The sequence below is a fragment of the Hemicordylus capensis genome, chromosome 2, assembly GCF_027244095.1.
Source record: "Hemicordylus capensis ecotype Gifberg chromosome 2, rHemCap1.1.pri, whole genome shotgun sequence".
Taxonomy (NCBI): Eukaryota; Metazoa; Chordata; class Lepidosauria; order Squamata; family Cordylidae; genus Hemicordylus; species Hemicordylus capensis.
Window position 1 is genome coordinate 34,057,640 of NC_069658.1, and position 18,925 is coordinate 34,076,564.

The 18,925-nt window shown below is 42.0% G+C and overlaps 1 protein-coding gene across 2 annotated transcripts in view; it reads left to right on the forward strand.

Moving 5' to 3' along the window:
- Nucleotides 1–16,813, forward strand: part of ITGA1 (integrin subunit alpha 1) — a 134,014-nt gene extending 117,201 nt beyond the window's left edge. For both annotated transcript variants that reach the window (XM_053297216.1, XM_053297217.1), the window contains exons 26-30: nt 485–589; nt 2,056–2,160; nt 4,042–4,134; nt 5,861–5,977; nt 10,093–16,813. In XM_053297216.1, the coding sequence (XP_053153191.1) occupies nt 485–589; nt 2,056–2,160; nt 4,042–4,134; nt 5,861–5,977; nt 10,093–10,137 (465 nt within the window). In that variant the 3' untranslated portion in view covers nt 10,138–16,813. The remainder of the gene's footprint in view (nt 1–484; nt 590–2,055; nt 2,161–4,041; nt 4,135–5,860; nt 5,978–10,092) is intronic.
- Nucleotides 16,814–18,925: the final 2,112 nt, after the last annotated feature.

The following is an 18,925-nucleotide window of genomic DNA, read 5'->3' on the forward strand; positions in this document are numbered from 1 at the left end:
AAATCTCTCATTTCATCATACTTACATGTCAATAGTTTGTCTGACTTTGGCCAGAATCAAAAGAGCTATTTCAGAGCTCTTATGACATATAAGATATGACATATCACAGGTTGCTTTTGAGAATTCCCCTCAGTTTCAAAAGTGGTTCACAGTGAAGCATTGAAGGCTTCTATTTGAGCAATAGTTGCTTTGTGCTTTTGATCCTGGCCCTTTTCCCAGTGATTAAAACAATATTTCCTCTATTTATTTTGGTATTTTGATAGCATACTTTAGCACTTAGCTATATAGGTCTTTTCATTAGAATTATTTTGCCTTTAATTCATAATTTTCTAAACCTTTGCCTAAATGCTGTTTTCCAACAGAAATAGATCAATTTTGGAAATATAACAGAATATTACTGATTGAATCAAATTAGTTCAAATGTCATATTAAACTTATTTTGGACTGTCAGTATGATTTCTGGGTTGCTGTTTTTCTCCAATAGAATGCAAACTGCCATGCCAGCCATCCCACAGACCCACTAAGGATTGATGCTGGCACTCCATATAATATACAAAAAAAGAGAGGACATTTAAAGGTTCCAGTTATAGTAAGTCTGTAGAACTTCCATTTGCTTAGCATTGCTCAAATTTACTGTTCCTTACTAAAGAAACTCTGTCAAAAAACATGTCTTGCAGTTTGGGTTTTGATTATTTTAACAACCCTTAAACATTTCCTCCTAATGTATTTTTACATTCCCCCCACCCTTAGCCCTTATTTGAAGTTTTGTGCACTATGTTAAATGATGCAGAATAAGTACATATAACTAGAGTAGTTCCATTAACACAATGATTGGGATGTCTTGCTTAGATGTAACAGACCCAAAATATTTGGATGAAGGACTATTTTCAACTCTCACAAACCTTTAACCTTTTGCACTAACCTGATTATTGGTTTTTCCACCATCTTCCCACTGTAACGAACAGAAAGATATACTGAAGAAATACATATTTGTTTTTTTGCTCGCAAGGATGTATGCTGATTTAGGTTTTTTTCTATGCCACATAAGTCCATCAAACTGTAGGTGTCATTAGGGATGTGCACGGAACCGATTCGGGCAATTTGGTTCGAGCTGAACTCAAACCAGACCATTGGACTGCAAGCTGGTTCGAGTCAAACTGTCTCCTGGTTTGGTCCAAGGGTTGAACTGGTTTGGAACCAGTTTGATTTGGCTCGAGGGAACTTGCTTGTAAAGGGGAATCCAGTGAGGATTCCACTTTACAAGCAAGGGGGGGGGGAAGCCTGCCTACCTTAAAAAAAATCCTAATGGGGTGACGAGACGGCACCATGGAGATGGCAGCGGTGCAACTCTCCACAAACTCAGACCTGGACCAGGGTTCCAGTGTGGCCCAGTTCCCACCTCCACACATGCGCAGAGCCTGGAATCGGACTGCACTGGAGCACCAGGCCCAGTCCGGAGAGTTCAGAGGAGCCATGCTGCCACCACCATCCACTATTATGTGCCCTCTCACCACCCCATTAGGACTTTTTTTAAGGCAAGCAGGGTTCTCCCCCTTTGCTTGTAAAGGGGAATCCTCACCAGATTCCCCTTTACAAGCATGCCCCCTCAGTCTGCCAAACTGGTTCCATTAGAACTGGGGCCAGTTCGTCTCAAACTTGCACTGGTACCCCTTTTTGTGGTGGTCCAGTTCGGTTCAAGTCTGACCTGGTCAAACTGGGCCGGTTCTATTGAAACCAGGTTTGAATAGAACTGGTTCTACACACCCCTAGGTGTCATTTGTTTTTATAGGGCTTTGTCGCCAACATCTATAAAGGCAGTTATGTTTATATGTGAACTCTCATGCCTTTGCATGACTTGGCTACTGGAGAATGGATGAAATCTTAAGTGATAAATGATGACTTCTGAACAAAAAATTTATAACTCTATGACAATTAACCATTGTTTTCAGTGAGGGTAAAGAATAAGCTTTTGGAATATATGAAGACATGTTGCACTGAATAGCCATGTTTTACAGATTTTTCATTCGTAATTTGTGTCCATGATCTTTCAAACAGGACTGTAATTCATATGACTGTGCATCTATTGACTGTATACTGGCACCATCCAATATAACTCAAGTGAACATTTCCTTCCGACTGTGGAAACCTACCTTTATACAAGTATGTGAACTCATGAACCACAGTCATGAGTTTGAAACAATATTTTGCCACTATTCCATTGGGCACATGTATATAATAGGCATATGATACACAATGCAACCATTCTGCTGAAGCTATGCAGGTCTAAGTCTAGATGAGTGACCACACAGAAATCCATGAATGATGCCTTGAGTTCCATCATAAAGGAAAGTCAGAATAGAAATATGTATCTATTAGCAGGACTTTGTGTTTAGATCTCTTGCTGTATTTAGGTATCGCTCATAACGGGGGAAAGGAGGGTATAAAATTTGATCTTCTAGCTCCTTCTCCCTTCCCTTCCTGACAAAGCAAGCATTAAAATGAATGAGCAGCAACAAAAGTTTTAATTCTGAATCTGTACTCCTTTCTTCTCATGCATGCCACAGCATGCCAGGGGTGACTCATGCTCAAAGCAGATCCAATAACCAGACAGACTAGTGAGCTGTCAATACAGCAAAAGCCAGCCTTCAAAGTAATCAAACCTTTGGAGGGTATAAAGGTGTGGCAGGGGGAAGTTATTCTCCCAGCACTATGGCAAGACACCATTTTCTTTCATCAAGCACTGTTATATGTAGTCGCTGTGACTTACATAGGCATGAGAAGCAGCAACACCTACTTCTATTTCATATCAAGGGGACACTGTGATTGTGAGTTTATCAATAGGTAGAACCTGTTAGTCATTTTTTAATACTCTGAAGTTGCTTTTAATGTTGGATTATAAATGTCCCCTAAATTGGTGTGAACTGTACTGTCATAAAGGCCCCCCCCCCAAAAAAATGCTTTTTCAACATTATTTTATTTTAAAAAATTAATTAAAATATTTCTATACCTCCCAAAACTTGCGTCTTTGGGCAGTTACAAGATTATCATCAAACAGAACTGAAAGTGAAATACACTTCAGCCCAATTTATTTTAATTGAAAAGTGAAGTACTTGCTTAACTCTTTCCCACTACAATCAATGGGACTTAAACGTGCTTCTTTGGGGCTGATCCATACTTTTTATTTTCATCAGACTAATGTTAGGCTGCCATAGCATTCCATTCCCCCCCCCCCGCTTAAATTCCATTCAACAAACCTATCTTTGGTTGTTTCATTCCTGTATATTCTAATCATTCTGTCCCTTTCTGTAAGCCACTTGCATGCCTGATAAAAGGGCCAGAGAAGGGTCGTTGTCAGCAGCAGACCACATGCTTTACATGCAAAAGGTCCCAGGCAGTGGCGGAGGGAGGCTGGTGGTGGCCCGTGTTTGGCTACCGCCCCATCGTGTGAATAGCCTCACTCACTGTACTGTTAAGCCCCTCTTTTCCCCTTCCCCTAAAAAGTGCTATAGACATAATTAGTAATGATATATATGCACATTGTTAATTTGTCTCAAGAATGCATGTCAATATTTACAGTCAAGCTAAATCTGGCTAGAATCATTGAAATGCGGTTCCATATTATCATGCATTGTCTGTACATAACATCTCAATTTTTAAAAATGCAACAGCACACAGAAAGTAATATCAGCTGTTTCTTTGCTCCTGCCTCCTGCTGTGCAAGTTTTCCTGATTAGGATATCTGGTCTCAGAGTCTAGTAAGCCCAATAGCTTCAGCAGGGCTCTCTCCTCAAAGGGGCAGCCTGGGTCTGTAATCTACCATTCCATTTGGCTGGTTTGTTGTCAGGGTCCTGCACCCAGTCGGCAAACCCCTTTTCAGCAAACTCAATCTGATGCTACTATATGCTTCTACTTTTTCATTATAGCCTCTGTGTGTGTGTGTTTTCTCCCTGTTCCTGCTCTAATGAATCTTTGGAATTTGAAGCTCGTCAAATTAAACTCATCAAATTGAGTTTAAACAGTATCATCTCTGTTTTATTCTAGGCAAGGGTTCGTACTGTAGATCTCACTGTAACAGCTTCACTTCATAATAAAAACTCATCATTGACCTTGAGAAAAGATTATGAAAAAGTAGAGGTAAGTCACGCTAGACTTCTAGACTTTCAGAGACTAGAAGATTGGACCACAAACAAGCTTAGCTGAAATAATGGATTTAAGGGGGTGGGGGCATAGCTTAGGGGGATGTGGCCATAATATCTGATTTGCATGTAGAAGGTCTCAGGTTCAATTCCTGGCATCTCCAGGGACTTTTACACACAGCAGGCTTTACTCCTTTACTGGGAGGCTTTACTGTGAACTCAAACCTGTCCCATATAACTGATGGACATTTATTTTTACCCCAGATATAAATCAGGCTACACTCTAATGTGCGGTGAAAAACCCGGGTTTTGTGTGAACTGCTCCCCAATAATTCCAGAGGAGTTGCGAGTTAAAGGGCTTTAAAAGCCCTGTGTGAAAAACTTCCAGGTAGGGCTGGGAAAGAATTTTGCCTGAAACCAGAGCTGCAGTCAGTGTAGACAATACTGAGCTAGATGGACCAAATAGTCTGAGAGTTTCCTGTATACAGTCTCAAACACACTTAGTAAGCAGCTAGTCCACCTGAATTTTGGATGACTTATTTCTAAGTAAATTCATATAGTATTGAGTGCATATTTACTTACTGTCCAGCCCTAATTTCATCTATTCATGAATTGCTGTTGCTTCTGTTGTTAATTCAGTTTGTATTTCCAGGAAATGCCCTTTAAGCAGTTAGTAGATAGCAAGGCATTGCCATACTGTGACTTACTCATAAGTGTCAGTGTAAGTCTAGCATGACCTTTTTTGGTTTACAGAATCCATTGCATGTTTACTCCTTCAACTGAAAATCTGGATAACAGAAACTACCATATGTGATAATAACTGTCAGATCATATACTGAAAATTAGTCCCACTTTTATAGGGTAAATTCTGATGAAAGATTATACTATATTATGCTCCTAAAACTTAAGCCACTAATTTTTTAGTTTACTTTCCAGTAGGCTTATGAGATCACCCGGCTTTCTGTGTGTGTGTCCATGTGTCCCCCACATCAACTTTGCAACACCCGGACCAATATGAACCAAATCGGGTACAGTTGTAGGGACACATAGGGGTACCTCAATGACATAGCTTGTAATGATGTCATCCACACTGATCCAAGATGGTGGACGTGTAAACTTTGGAGGCATAATTGGGCTAACTTGTGAACCGCTTAACCGATTTGAACCAAATTGGCTATAACTATAGGGACACATAGGGAGGCCCAAATGGTGTGGTGTGTGATGATGTCATCCACTCCAGTTCAAGATGGCAGCTGCATGAACATCTGAGGCACAAGCGGGCTAATTTGTGGACTGTCTAACCGATGTAAACCAAATTAGGTACAGTTGCAATGAGTGACACACAGGGACACCTCAATGGCATAGCCTGTGATGTTGTCATCCACCCTGATTCAACATGGTGGATGTGTAAACTTTGGAGGCGCAAGTGGGCTAACTTGTGAACCACTTAACCAATTGGAACCAAATTTGCTGCAGCTGTAGGGACACATAGGGACACCTCAATTGTGAAATTTGTGTTGATGTCATCTACCCCAATCCAAGATGGTGGATGCATGAACATTTGAGGCCCAAGAGAGCTAACTTGTGGACCTCGATTTGAACTAAATTTAGTCCAGTGTGAAGACAGTGAAAGGAAAGTAGGCTGATTAGTTCGTATTAGAACAATTGTTCTAAAATTTAAAAGTGAATTTGGGTTTATTTTTTAAACTATCTTTTTTTTTCAGACTACTATTAAAATTTCAAGAGATCTTCTTCCTGGTCATGTGCCATTATGGGTTATCCTACTGAGTGTTTTTGCTGGACTTTTGATCCTTACACTACTTATATTTGCATTGTGGAAGGTATGACATTCATTTTTCTTTGTTTAGAATTTCCCAAGTTCTGGTGCTTAAGAATTTTTTTTCTTCCAGTGCAAATCAGGTATCTTGAAAAATCAGTGAGATTCAGCATTCAGAAGATTACCACACTGATGTATCAGAAACATCAGTAAGATTTAGGATGGGTAAAACACTAAAGAAGAAAAACCTGATTGCACCTGCTAAATTATCAAACATACAAAGGAAGCTTTGAGCCTGAGTATTAATGCATTATTAGTAATATCAGTAGTATCATTGTATCTCAAATTATCACCTTGGTAGATTTTTAAAGTTTTCATTTTTAATACAATCAAAGAATGTGGTGGTGATTGATGATACATCTAAATTCCAGCCACCTTCCAAGCAAGTCAGAAAGATAGTATTTTGCATCATTATAGTTGACTACATAACAAAGAATGGAAGATATACAAAAACCCAGATCTTTTTCTAAAGGGGGCAAATGCGTCCATTTCAAAAATATCATGGTACAGATTTTCACTAATGTTTACAATGGAGGCAGCAGCTTAGTTGCAGTGAACACAGATCTGGTGAAATTTACTTGATTTCCAAAGGAGCTGGGGATAACCCTAAAGTAAAGTCTCCCATCAAATCAATTTTGACTCCTGGAGCCCACAGAGCCATGTGATTTTCTTTGGTAGAATACAGAAGGGGTTTACCATTGCCTCCTCCCAGGCAGTATTAGATAATGCCTTTCAGCATCTTCCTATATCGCTGCTGCCCGATATAGTACCAGAAATGCAAAGCAAAACCCGTGAACAACCTTGAACAGTAGGCAAAGCAAAAAATGCAGAGTCACAATACAGGGTACAACAATACTCCAAGTGTAATCACAAGCTGCAACAGGCATCCATAATACAAAAACAAGTAAATACAACCAATGTGGGCTAGTGAAAACTCCACAGACTCAAAGATGTCATTCTTAACAAAAGTTACTGAGATGCTAATGGTGCCAAATAGCTGATGTGATGCTAGTGGTGCCGGTTTGCTTGAAGTAAATCCTCATGGGTAAGAGGTAATCATCCTGAACAGAAACCTAGAAACTTAACAGACTTCCTAGGTAATAGTCCATTTCGAAAAAGTCTTCATCAGAAGTACCAATAATCTGCACATCAATAAACAGAATGATAAAGCACCAACAGTGCAACGTAAATAATTCTTGTGACTCTGTATTGTGACTCTGCATTTTTGCTTTGCCTACTGTTCAAGCTTGTTCACGGGTTTTGCTTTGCCAAACACGAAGTACAATTTAGGGGGGAAGTAGGGGTTATATCCTAGCCTTGCACACAACAAACAAAAGGTCCTTCTGTGCATGGAAGGACTTGTGTTCATGGAAGGATATAACCCATTGTGGACATGCAGCTCTCTTTTTGTGAATGCAAAGAGTTTTTGTTCACAAGCGCCAAGTTAGGATATAGCGCAATCATATAGTATATAAGGTTCCAGACGTAAGGCTGAGCTTGCACTTCATTCATTCATTCATTCATTCATTCAGATTTCTATGCTGCCCTTCCAAAAATGGCTCAGGGCAGTTTACACAGAGAAAGAAAGAAAAGAATGAATGAATGAATGAATGAATGAATGAATGAATGAATGAATGAAATTGGTCCCTGTCCCCAAAGGGCTCACAATCTAAAAAGAAACATAAGACAGACACCAGCAACAGTCACTGGAGGGACTGTGCTGGGGCTGGATAGGGCCAGTTACTCTCCCCCTGCTAAATAAAGAGAATCACCACGTTAAAAGTTGCCTGTTTGCCAAGTTAGCAGGGGATTTGCTTGGGAGCCTGGCAATTTCTAAATATTATTCCTTTAGTGTTTCTCTTCCCTACAACTGCTTCCTTTCTTTTTAGAGCTTTGCATCTTTATCAGAATACATGCTAATTGTTTGTTCTCTCAATACTACAACTTCATGCTCAGATATAAGTATATGATACTCCCATAGGTCAATAAGTTCTCATCTCATCAGGTTTGAACGGAGTGTATACAGTGACATCCTGATGGTGTCTGTCTCATTGCCTTGAACATCTTGTGTGTTATTAGGCATTTGGCCACAAGTGGGCAGCCTTGTCAAAGCTAAAGGAAGCTTGAAACTTTTACAGAAAATAGATCTACTATATATGTGTCCTGCGCATCATGTAGCAGTATTGTAGGAGTTGCACTGTGAATTAATGTTAATTTAATGGAGTTTCAGTTGTTATTATTAACATACTGGCATGTTAATAAATCCATGATTCAAATGTAATTGCATTTTGAAGACAATGCTTCTGCTGAGTGTGCCTTTCTTTTTCTCTTCTCCTTCCTTGGGTTCCACAGATATTTGAACTCAAGTGATAAAAGCATTTGATTTAACCCCTGCTAACTGAGTTTACCCTTGCTAACTGAGTAAAGAGACATCTTTTTAAAGTGGTGATTTTCTTATATTTATCAGCGGGGGAGCAACCGGCCCTATCCAGACCCAGCACAGCATCCCTCCAGTGGCTGTTGCTGGTATCTGACATGTTTATTTTTAGATTGTGAGCCTTTTGGGGACAGGGGACCACCTTATTTATGTTTTATTTTGTTTTTCATGTAAACTGCTTTTGATAACTTTGGTTGAAGAGCGGTATATAAATATTCATAGTTCGTAGTTCATTGAAGGCATAAATATAGACCAACTAGAAGTGCAAACTGTTATAACAGTCACTGGATGACTTACAGAGCAAGAAAGTGCCAGTGCATTGAAAGGAGACAGCACGACCAGACTAACAGCTCCAGGCAAGGGGCCATGTTGACCTCCCCTTCCCCAGGAAGTCTTCTAGATCACTTGAGGGCTGTTTTCAGGGGGCACAGAGGGCTTCCTGGGGAAGGGGAGATTGTAAAAAAAAATCACACTTTCCCCAGGACACTGGTGCCGTTAGTCTGGAAGTGCTGTTAGTCTGCCCCTCTTGTTGCATTGGCGTTTCCTTGCTCTGGTTGTCAGCTTCTCTTCACTCCCATTATGGCAGCCAAGGATCTCCAACAGAGATGCCCGAGCACCCTCGACAAACAACAGCTCCCAGAATCCTCTCAGGTGCAGCTCAGACAGTTTCTTTATCGTTTATTTATTTGTCGTTAAATTTTTATACTGCCTTTCATTCAAACAATCCCAAGGCGGTTTACAAAATGTTTTAAGTTGCACAATAAAAACATTAAATTGGAATATAATAATACAAATCTAATTAAAAGTTTAAAAAGCATTGACAATATTGCCATATAATACAGAGCAGCAGCAGCAAAAACGGCACTCATATAAAAGCCTGGGTAAAAAGCCAAGTTTTCACTTGCTTTCTAAAAACTGTGTGGAGACTGAGGAGCAGATGCACAGTGGGAGAGCATGCCAAAGTCTGGGGGCAATGACTGAGAAGGCCCTGACCCATGCGCACAACAGCCAAGCTTCTCTTACCATCAGCACGTGGAGCAGAGCCCTCTCTGATGACCTTGGGAACAGGCAGTCCCTCAGGTATCCAGGGACCAAACCGCTTAAGGCTTTAAAGGCCAAAACCAGCTCCTTGAATTGGATCCGGAAACAAACAGGCAGCCAATGTAGCTCTTTCAAAATGGTTGTAATATGATCCAGTGGGAGCTCCGGATAAAATCCTAGCTGCTGCATTTTGCCCTAGCAGCAGTTCCTGAATATTCTTCAAGGGCAGCCCCACATAGAGTGCATTACAGTAATCCAGCCATGACGTGACTAAGGTGTGGGTAACTGTGGCCAGATCTGTGTTCTTGAGAAAGGGACACAGCTGGCACACTAGCCGAGGCCGTGCAAAGGCACCTCTGGCCACTGCCTCCATCTGAGCTTCCAAAAGCGGAGCCATGCCCAGTAATACCCACAAGCTGCACACCTGCTCTTTCAAGGGGAGTGTAAAGTTGTATAAAAGCATTTGTAAGCTTTTTAGTGCAGATATAAACTTTATTGACTGTAGTATTGTTTCTAATGCTAAAACAACATGCAAAAATAAAGTGAGAATTGGGATATAGAGAATGAAATGCAAAAAAAAAAAGCACATCCCTATAAAGTACTGAAGTGGAATCAAGGTTTTTCTCACTCTTTCTTTGCAGGCTGGATTTTTCAACAGGCCGTTAAAGAAGAAAATGGAGAAATGAGGGAGGAAAATACACAAAAAACAAACTGTAGCAATTCTTCAATGATCTGTCCTCAGGTCTTCCTCAGAAACACGACTGTAATGTACCATCTAGATGGTAATGAAGTTTTCATACACGCCAACACAGAGCTACCAAAGTGCCTAATGCTAAAACAGTGAAAACCAACAGATCCAAGCTGGATGGAAAATAGTGAGGAGAGATATGTTTTTCCTTCCATTTTGAAGCTGGCCAGGATTTAAAGATCTGTGTGCACCCAAGAGCAAGCAAAGCAACTACATCTATGCAGCCAAGCAGGCTTTATTTCTCTAACAACCATTTCCCTTGTACATGGCAAACTCATACCTTCCAGTATGTCCCTCATTCATTCAGGTGAATGGGGAAACAGGGACATGTTGGCAGGTGTGTAAAGTGCTTTTGAAACTGATGAGAGTTTTTAAAGCAGCTTGTGATGTGTCGCAAATCCCACCAGACGTGCAAATGATTGGGCTTCCCCTCTTTGTATACCCCTGCAAGAACGTAATTCTAAATAACAGATTTGGGGGTCAGTCTCTAATAAGTGGGGGGGGGGGAGAGTTAAAAGATGTCTGCATCATCCCAGAGCAGAAGATAAATCAAATAGTCAATTTGCTTCTTAATTTCAAAAATAAAAATTCAAAACTCAGTACCTACCATGCCTGATTTCCAAACCTCCAATATGCTCATGTACACACATACTTATCTGGAGCAAGAACCTTCAGAACAAGAACCTAGAGGTAATACTTTTCAAGCTTTGCCCTGAACACATACAGCTGAGAAAGTTTCTGTTTCTACTGAATGTAATGAATGCAGATATATACTGTAGATGCTCCTTCACAAAACAGAATTCAGTTTTCAGAAAGCTAGTATTACTTCTTTAGGAAAATGTGTTTCTGAACCATTTATTATTCCTCCATAGACCTGTCAAATAATTGCCCTGTTAAACAAGGATTATCTCCACGTGAACAGTTGCCTAAATATCTGGTCACCACTGTGTCCCAAAATATTGCCGATGACTCTTGGAAAATTGATCCATCCATTTATATCTTAAGAGGTGGGAGCAAGCAGTGGAGTGCTTATGGAAAGGTTTCTGCATAGATATTCAATTTGTAGATATTTAATGTGATAGACAGACAGTGTTGCAACAAAGCACTCCCAAAAGAGCACAGCAGCACAGTCGTACTTGCTTTAGGAACATAGGAAGCTGCCATATACTGAGTCAGACCATTGGGCTATCAAGCTCAGTATTGTCTTCACAGACAGGCAGTGGCTTCTCCAAGGTTGAAGGCAGGAATCTCTCAGCCCTATCTTGGAGAAGCCAGGGAGGGAATTTGAAACCTTCTGCTCTTCCCAGAGTGGCTCCATCCCCTGCGGGGAATATCTTATAGTGCTCACACCTGTAGTCTCCCATTCATATGCAACCAGGGTGGACCCTGCTTAGCTAAGGGGACAAGTCATGCTTGCTACCACAAGACTAGCTCTCCTCCATATGTCACAATGAACTACTCATTTGCCACAGGTCTATGCTACTCAACTGTAGATTAGTTAACTTGAGAATCATTGTGGGTGCACATGGAATCACTTTAAAGGAGGCGTCCCTCTACAATTTGTACTGACAAATCCAAATGTGTAGTGACAAAAATCACACATTAATGCCTAATAAGGCCTTTTTTCATGTGGCATGTGAGCTGAGCTATTTCTGATGCTGTCCTTCCCCCTCGCCTGTCTGTTTTTGTCGATTCCCCATGGTACAAAGAATGATACCCAGATAAGCGAATTTTCTGGAGATGGAGTTTTGCTGCTGTTTGAAATTTTCAATCTTTTCAGTCAACTTTTCAAGCATTTGGGGAATGTAAGCAACATACTGAGAAGGGATCTGTAAACTATATGGTAGTGGTGAACATGTAACAATGATTTCCAAAGGTTTTCCCACCATCAGTCATTGGCAGTTTCTTGGGGGAAATTAGCTCGTCGTTATCATTTCTCTCATACATGTGACTTGGGATGGAATATTTATTTAAATATTTGTCAACAATTAGTAAGACCACTGAGATTTTAGAAACGCAGGCAAACATTTTGATGAACAATTCAGAAGGCGATTGTTCTTACCCAAGTCCAAATCACAAAGTGCTGGTATCACTGTTCAGAGTTAATGTTAAATGTTGCTGTTGTTGTTCTCCATGTGTTCCTTGGACGGATCGCTTACATGTGAAGTTGGCAATGTGTCAGAACCATGCACCTGGCCGGGATTCCCCGTATGAATTAGTCAGAGTCACATTTTGGTACATGATACATTTTCCACTAGAGGTGTTTTTTTTCCCATTAGAGTTTTTCTTTTTCTTTTTAAGGTTATCAAGCAAACTCTCTCCTCACATGCTTTCAAGAGTCCTATTCCCAGCTTAATTCACAGGACGCTTGAGGACAGTAGGTCACATACAGCGCAGCAAGCCACGGATCCAAGAGTGATCCACACTCCCTGCTTCCAAGCCACTCATCACTCTGGCACTGCTAGCAATGGTGGGGCTCCTTCGTGACACCAACACATTGGGATGATACACATGATCTGGGCGGGTTGGGAGGCTGCAGGGGGAAGGATACACTTAACCTACCTTCCTCCCAGACAACTGCACTTTCCTTTCCCAGAGCGCCTCCCATGCACAGAGCAGGGCAGAGGGTCCCGGGGCCAGAACCTGTTGTTCTGGCCCTCAGTGCGATGCGTGGAATGCACACTGCATTGGGGATTCCCCCATCAGATGGGCGTTCTATGTACCCGTCTCTGTGACTCCTCAGGCTACATGTAGCCCGAGGAATTACACAATACCCAGTAACCAGGGTAAGGGTGCGAGGGAGAAGTGGGAGGGGAGCAGAGGGATCTGTGAGGATCCTGCCACTTCTCACAACCAGCCTAACTCTGCTTGGAGCAGCCCAGGCACGGTTAGGCTAGTCGTGAGAACAGCCTCATTGTGTCACCTTAGCTGGGGCCTACTCCCATCATTCCCAATAGGAGAAGGTCACAGTTGCAATGATGCAATACGATGGTGGCACAGAGCATCCCTCGCCATGACTAGCGGTGATCACAGGCTGGTGAGTGCCTTGGAGGCAGTGAGCGCAGATCCCTCTTGGATCCATGGCTCACTGAACAGTAGGTCAGCCAATGTCAAAACCACAAGTGGAAAGACAATTCTAGATTACACTAAAAATGAACCACCAAAGCTAAAAGCAATGATGACCAAGGATAGGCCACAATAAAATAGAGTAAAATGTACTGTAGACAAACCCTTAACATTGTAACCCACACTGTATGTTTGCTACTTAGGAGCTGACGAATTATTTAAACATGACTACATGCACTGTATATAGCAATACACTGAAACAGAGAGTTTTAATCCTTCTAGAATCCTGGTGCTTTGATCCTAAACATGGTGGCCCAAATCCAGCTAAAATTAGAAAATCAACATATTACGTCAAACCTGTAGTTTGGCTCTGCATATGTGTGTGGTTTCCTTTTGTTTTGTTTTTGTTTAATTTTGCCCTGCAGGGGGCTGGTCAGGACAGACTTTAGGGCACCAATGGAGGCTTCCCTCCCAAAGCTAACAACAGTTGCAGATGTCTGATTTTCATGAGCACTGTGGCGCAAGTCGAAAGGGCTAAATACTTTCACCACATGCCACAGTCCCAGGACTGATTAGCCCCCTTCGAGGGGAAACCTGCCCCAACCCACTCTCACACACATGCAGGGTCAGACTATGAAGCTATTCATTGTTCATTATTCATTCCAGCCCAGTTTTGGTTGTGCTTGTGTACCACCAGGAACCACACGGCTCTCGGCGGTGGTGCAACAGCAAACCCACTCAGGGAGCCAGCCGCTTAGCCCGCTTAGGGGCGCGAGGGTGCCCAGAAAGCAGAGTAAACGATCATGTGTTGGCCTGTGTCGGGAGGCTCCCCATAATGCACCGTGCATGCAAGCGGTGCATTACTAGAGTTCTGGGGACCTCCCAGCCCCCAAACCTGCCAGCTGCCAGTAGCAGCCAGTGAACGCCTGGGCAAGCAATTCACTCGCCCAACCAGAAGCAAGAGATCATCTGTGGGGGAGGTAAACATTTTGTGGCTTCCTCCCCTTGCCCCATTAGAGCCCTTTCTCGGATCGTGCGAAAGGGCTCTACGTGTATTTAACCAGAAGTAGGATGATCTCCAGTCCTGCTGAAAGCAAATGGACTTAAATTAGCACCTAACTTGTTCCAATGGGGCTTTAGCTGGATTTGGGCCACTAAATACAAGGATGTCCCATTGATTCTAATCGAATTCAGTTTCAAATAAATTGTCTTAGGATCAGTCCTGAAGACTGCACTTGATTACCTGTATAGTAGAAGTCCCATTACAGACAACTGAGCTATCCTGAAGAAAACAACTTTGTATTAAGGTCTAGTGCCTGTTGTGTGAGTATCTTTTTTCACACGTCTATGACTTTTCTTCTGCACTATGAACATATTCTCCTACGCATTAACCTAGCATGCAGCTAGGTGCGGGTGTTTTAAAAACAAACTTGGTACAAACCTTATTTAAATGCTATGGCAGAGAAGGTAAGAGGCTGATCTATGAATCGGGAAGTCTTCAGTTCAAATGTTGCTTCTGCCTGCACACATTAAGAAGGCCTAGAGATGTGCAAGTAGATTTGAATTGAATTGATTCAAGTGCAAATCGGACTGATTTGAACTTGAATCAGGTTGAATCACTCTTAGAATAAATCAAATTAGAGTGATTAGAATAAATCACTCTAAGGGTGATTAGAATAAATCACTCTTAGAATAATCAAATTGAATCACTCTTAGAATAAAGGGCCTGATTTGATTTTGAATCAAATCATCCCTGAGTTGAGCTTGAATCAATTTGAGTGATCCAAGCACCATTCTGGCAGGCTTTCCCTGCTTGCTGATTGGTTTTCTAGCACTGGCTTCTGATTGGCTTGAGATCTCCTTGCTTCTTGGTTGGCTTGTTATCATACAAATCAAGTGTTGTCATGGGCAACTATGACCCCATTGACTGGGTAGAGGGAGGAAGAGGGAACAAAAAAAGAGGGAATTTCAAAATGTTTTCAAAGCGCTTGGGGAGAGGAGGCAGAGACAGTCCTTAATGTGCCCTTGAAGAGGATACATCAGGAGAGGAAGAAGGAAGGAATCAAGGAAGGTATGATATTGTGGTTTTCTTTTCTCAGCACCGAGTATAATATGCTGTGCTAATGCTGCTATATTATTAACTATCTGGTTTTGCTGAATCTCAGATTGACAAAGGCAGAACTTGGGTGCTTGCCTGCAAGGTGTACTCAGTCAAAATATGGCTGAAGACGTTCTAGTTTAGCTTATGGCTATGTGTGCTGGCTGCTAAGGGTGCCACTGTGGCAGCTGTTGCAATGCTGAAGTAAGGAGTCATAATTGTGTGAGAGAGAGCAACTTGTGCCAATGATGTTAGTGCAAAGCAGGCACTGTGGCTCTGGCAGTGAATTCTGGGCCAGTGATTCTTTTTTGGCCATTTTGAGACTGTGTGTTTGACATAATGTGGTGTTCTGTGTTGGGAGGGACTGTGTGCTTCTGTTCTGCAGTGTTTTTCAATGCAGAATTTCAAAATTTGTGCAATCTGCTTGTTTCGGCCATTTGGAAACAATGGGGAACTCCAAAAAAACCCATTGTTTGCCATGGGTACATCCTAGGGACACAAAAGTTGGTTCGGTGGTAGGGTGTGATGTGTACTACCTGTCACCTATAACGGGCTTGTGATTTAACAGTCCAATTTCCCTTTGTGGGTGTGGCTTTAGTTAGTGTGTGGTAGGCTGTGAGCAAGGGTAAAGCGTTAGCTGTATGTTTGTTAGACCTTTGTCAATCCAAGTCCAAAAGAAATGGGCAAACAGGTGATTTTTAACAAATTTTTAACCTTTCCCCCAAACTCCCATAGGATCCTATGGGAGTTTTGGGGGAAGGCTAAAAAAGATCACCTGTTTGCTCATTTTTTGGTGGGTTGGGTGGTAGGTAACATCCATCATGCCCTACCACCCAGTGCACTTTGGTGTTCCTAGGGCCTACCTATGGGAACCAATGGGGTGATTTGAGTTCCCCATTATTCCCTATGGCCGAATCACTCAAATCGATTCAAGTTGATCTGTCAAAACAGCTGGCAATGGCCGCTGTTTTGATGAATCGATTCGTATTTTGCAATTCAATTCAAGCTCAAATCAAATTGCAGAATCCAATTCATGCACATCTCTAGTCCTAGGCAAGTCTTTCCTTCTCAGCCTCAGCCCCACGATCTGTAATATGGGGATAATAATATTTGTTGCCTTACAAGGTTCTTTTAAGAATTACAAAAAAATATAATGGATGTGAAGCAATTTAAATATTCAAAAGCACTGTACAAATGCTAAGTAGTAGTAGTACAGCTGTTTCTTCTTTCATGCTACCTCACCTGACTTCTTGACTGTTGGCACTGCTTTCCCCCTTCTTGTGGTATATGGCATGCACCTACAAAGGGTTTGTGATTTAACAGTCCAATTTCCCTTTGATACTCTCTGGGTGTGGCTTTGATACTCTCTGGGTGTGGGAGGCTGTGAGCAAGGGTTAGCTGTATGTTTGTTAGACCTTTATCAATTCAAGCCTAATAAAAGAAAGATGTTTCATCAATCTTCTTGTATGCTGTGAACTGATTAGAGAACAGATCCTTTGGGGGTTTGGAAACCACAGTAAATATGTCACTCTGGGAGACACATGGAAATCATGGATATTAAACTTTGAAATAATCTTCTGCAGCTTGTTATGGCCTGGTTCACATGTAACTCCAGACCATAAGAAAAATCCTTGTACTGTGTGCTCCCTCATATGCCTCCTCTCTTCATGAGTTCAAGTAGATGTTGAGATCTTCACATGATCATCTGGAGGTATTGGGGCGGGGGAGTGACTAACACATACCCTGATTATTCTTATAGATGATCAGAGCTCCATTCAGATCTGTGAACACACCCCACAGATAAACATGGCAGTGGTGAGCATGAAACAGAGAACATCTGCCTGATCCCGGGTGGAGTTTCCCAGCATACATTATGCAGCCAGGAAACCCCATGACATCAAGGGGATGCCACAAGGGGACAAGAGGTGGGCCCAGCCCTATTCCAGCCATTGCTAGCATGGGACCATAGAGTGTGTTGTGCAGAACAGCACATTCACAGCTAGCAGCCCCTCTTGCCGCAGCTCTCTCTCACAAACATGTCCGCTGGCTGCCAGGAGCTGCAAAGCAAGCAAAGCGCCATAACACAAGTGAACACTGAGGAAGGATAGGTCCTCTTTTTATCCTACCTCAGTAAGGACTCAGGTAGAGGATCTGGGCTACCTACATTTGAGGTAGGTGGCTGCTTATACATTCTCACAGGCATTACTCGCTGCCTCTGCTGCCTCCTATCCTCCAAATCTTGGCCATGTTAATGGGCTCCTTGTCTAATGTCTCTGTGCATGCAAAGTGAGGTGAGAATGAGGTGGTACTTTCACAAAGGGAAAGAATAGAATGTTCCACTTCAGACTGTAAGTCAATGTTGTCATTGTTGAATGCTCTGCTGCATAAAAACCTCCCTGCAAATAGAAAAGAGAGAGCAGGTTCAACCAACTACTCCATAGGTGGAACACATTGGGCTAGAATAATCATTCCCCTTAATCCAATTATTTATTTATTTATTGCTTGCAGGGATTTTGATATGTTGGTGAGCTTTAAAAATGGCATTTCTCACCAGATATCTGATGTGATACAATTAATTTGGCCACCTCAGGAGTCTGCCACCTCGTTCTTCTGCATGTGAAGATGAGATCTGGAGACGAGACTTTCCTCTTTCACAAAAACCATTACATCTGAACTGTGGGTTGTGCTTGCCCCCATGCCAAAACTGAAAACCAGCTTCAAACATGGTTTGCAATCCTGGTTTGGAGGTAAAGGCCAAACCATAGTTCGCCAGTTCCAATGTAACAGTGAATCATGAGCGTCCAGAGGGGAGGCGAGTGGGGACAGTCACCCCCCCCCCTCAGATTGAGCCAGTCCCTATTAAATTCAACGGGGCAGACTCCCAGGAAGCAGCAGGGGTTATTGGATTGCTGGCTTTGCCCCCAGAAATAGTCCAATGGATGCCCATGCAGTGAATTATGTTTGTGTTAAAGCAAAGGTAACCAGTTCTAATGAAGTGGAGTGTGCAGGGAGAGAGGGTAAGGTTGGTTCCCATACCACTAAACCATGATTTGACATTACAGCTGAACCGAGCCCTTGTTTCAGGTATAGTTTCAGACATTTGAGAAACGTCTATTTCTTCTTTTGAACAAACATATCAAAAGGAGTCTGACTTAAGTTTTACAGGGATTAGGTCAAGGAGATTCATATGGGTGTAACAAAGCATGAATTCATTACCAATTATTGTTTGTATAGACACTCTTGAGTGTGTGTGTTGCTCACACACTGGCGCAATCCTGTCTGAAATTGCCCACAAAGCCCTTTGTTTAGTGAATGCAAATTAATAGAAACTGTAGACAGACCTACAATTTGAGCCTTATGAAGAATTATGACTCTGTCTGTGGAGAAATCTTGCAAAACCTCTCAGTAATAGTTAACTTGGGCTTGATCCACATTGTGACCCAGTGTGTGGGTTCAGTGCATGGAGGGGCATGGGGGGAAAACATGACCTCATTCATCCTCCTCCACCATGTGCAAAATATCTAGTATAACAATAATGCTGTTTGAATGTTTAAAGGGCTTC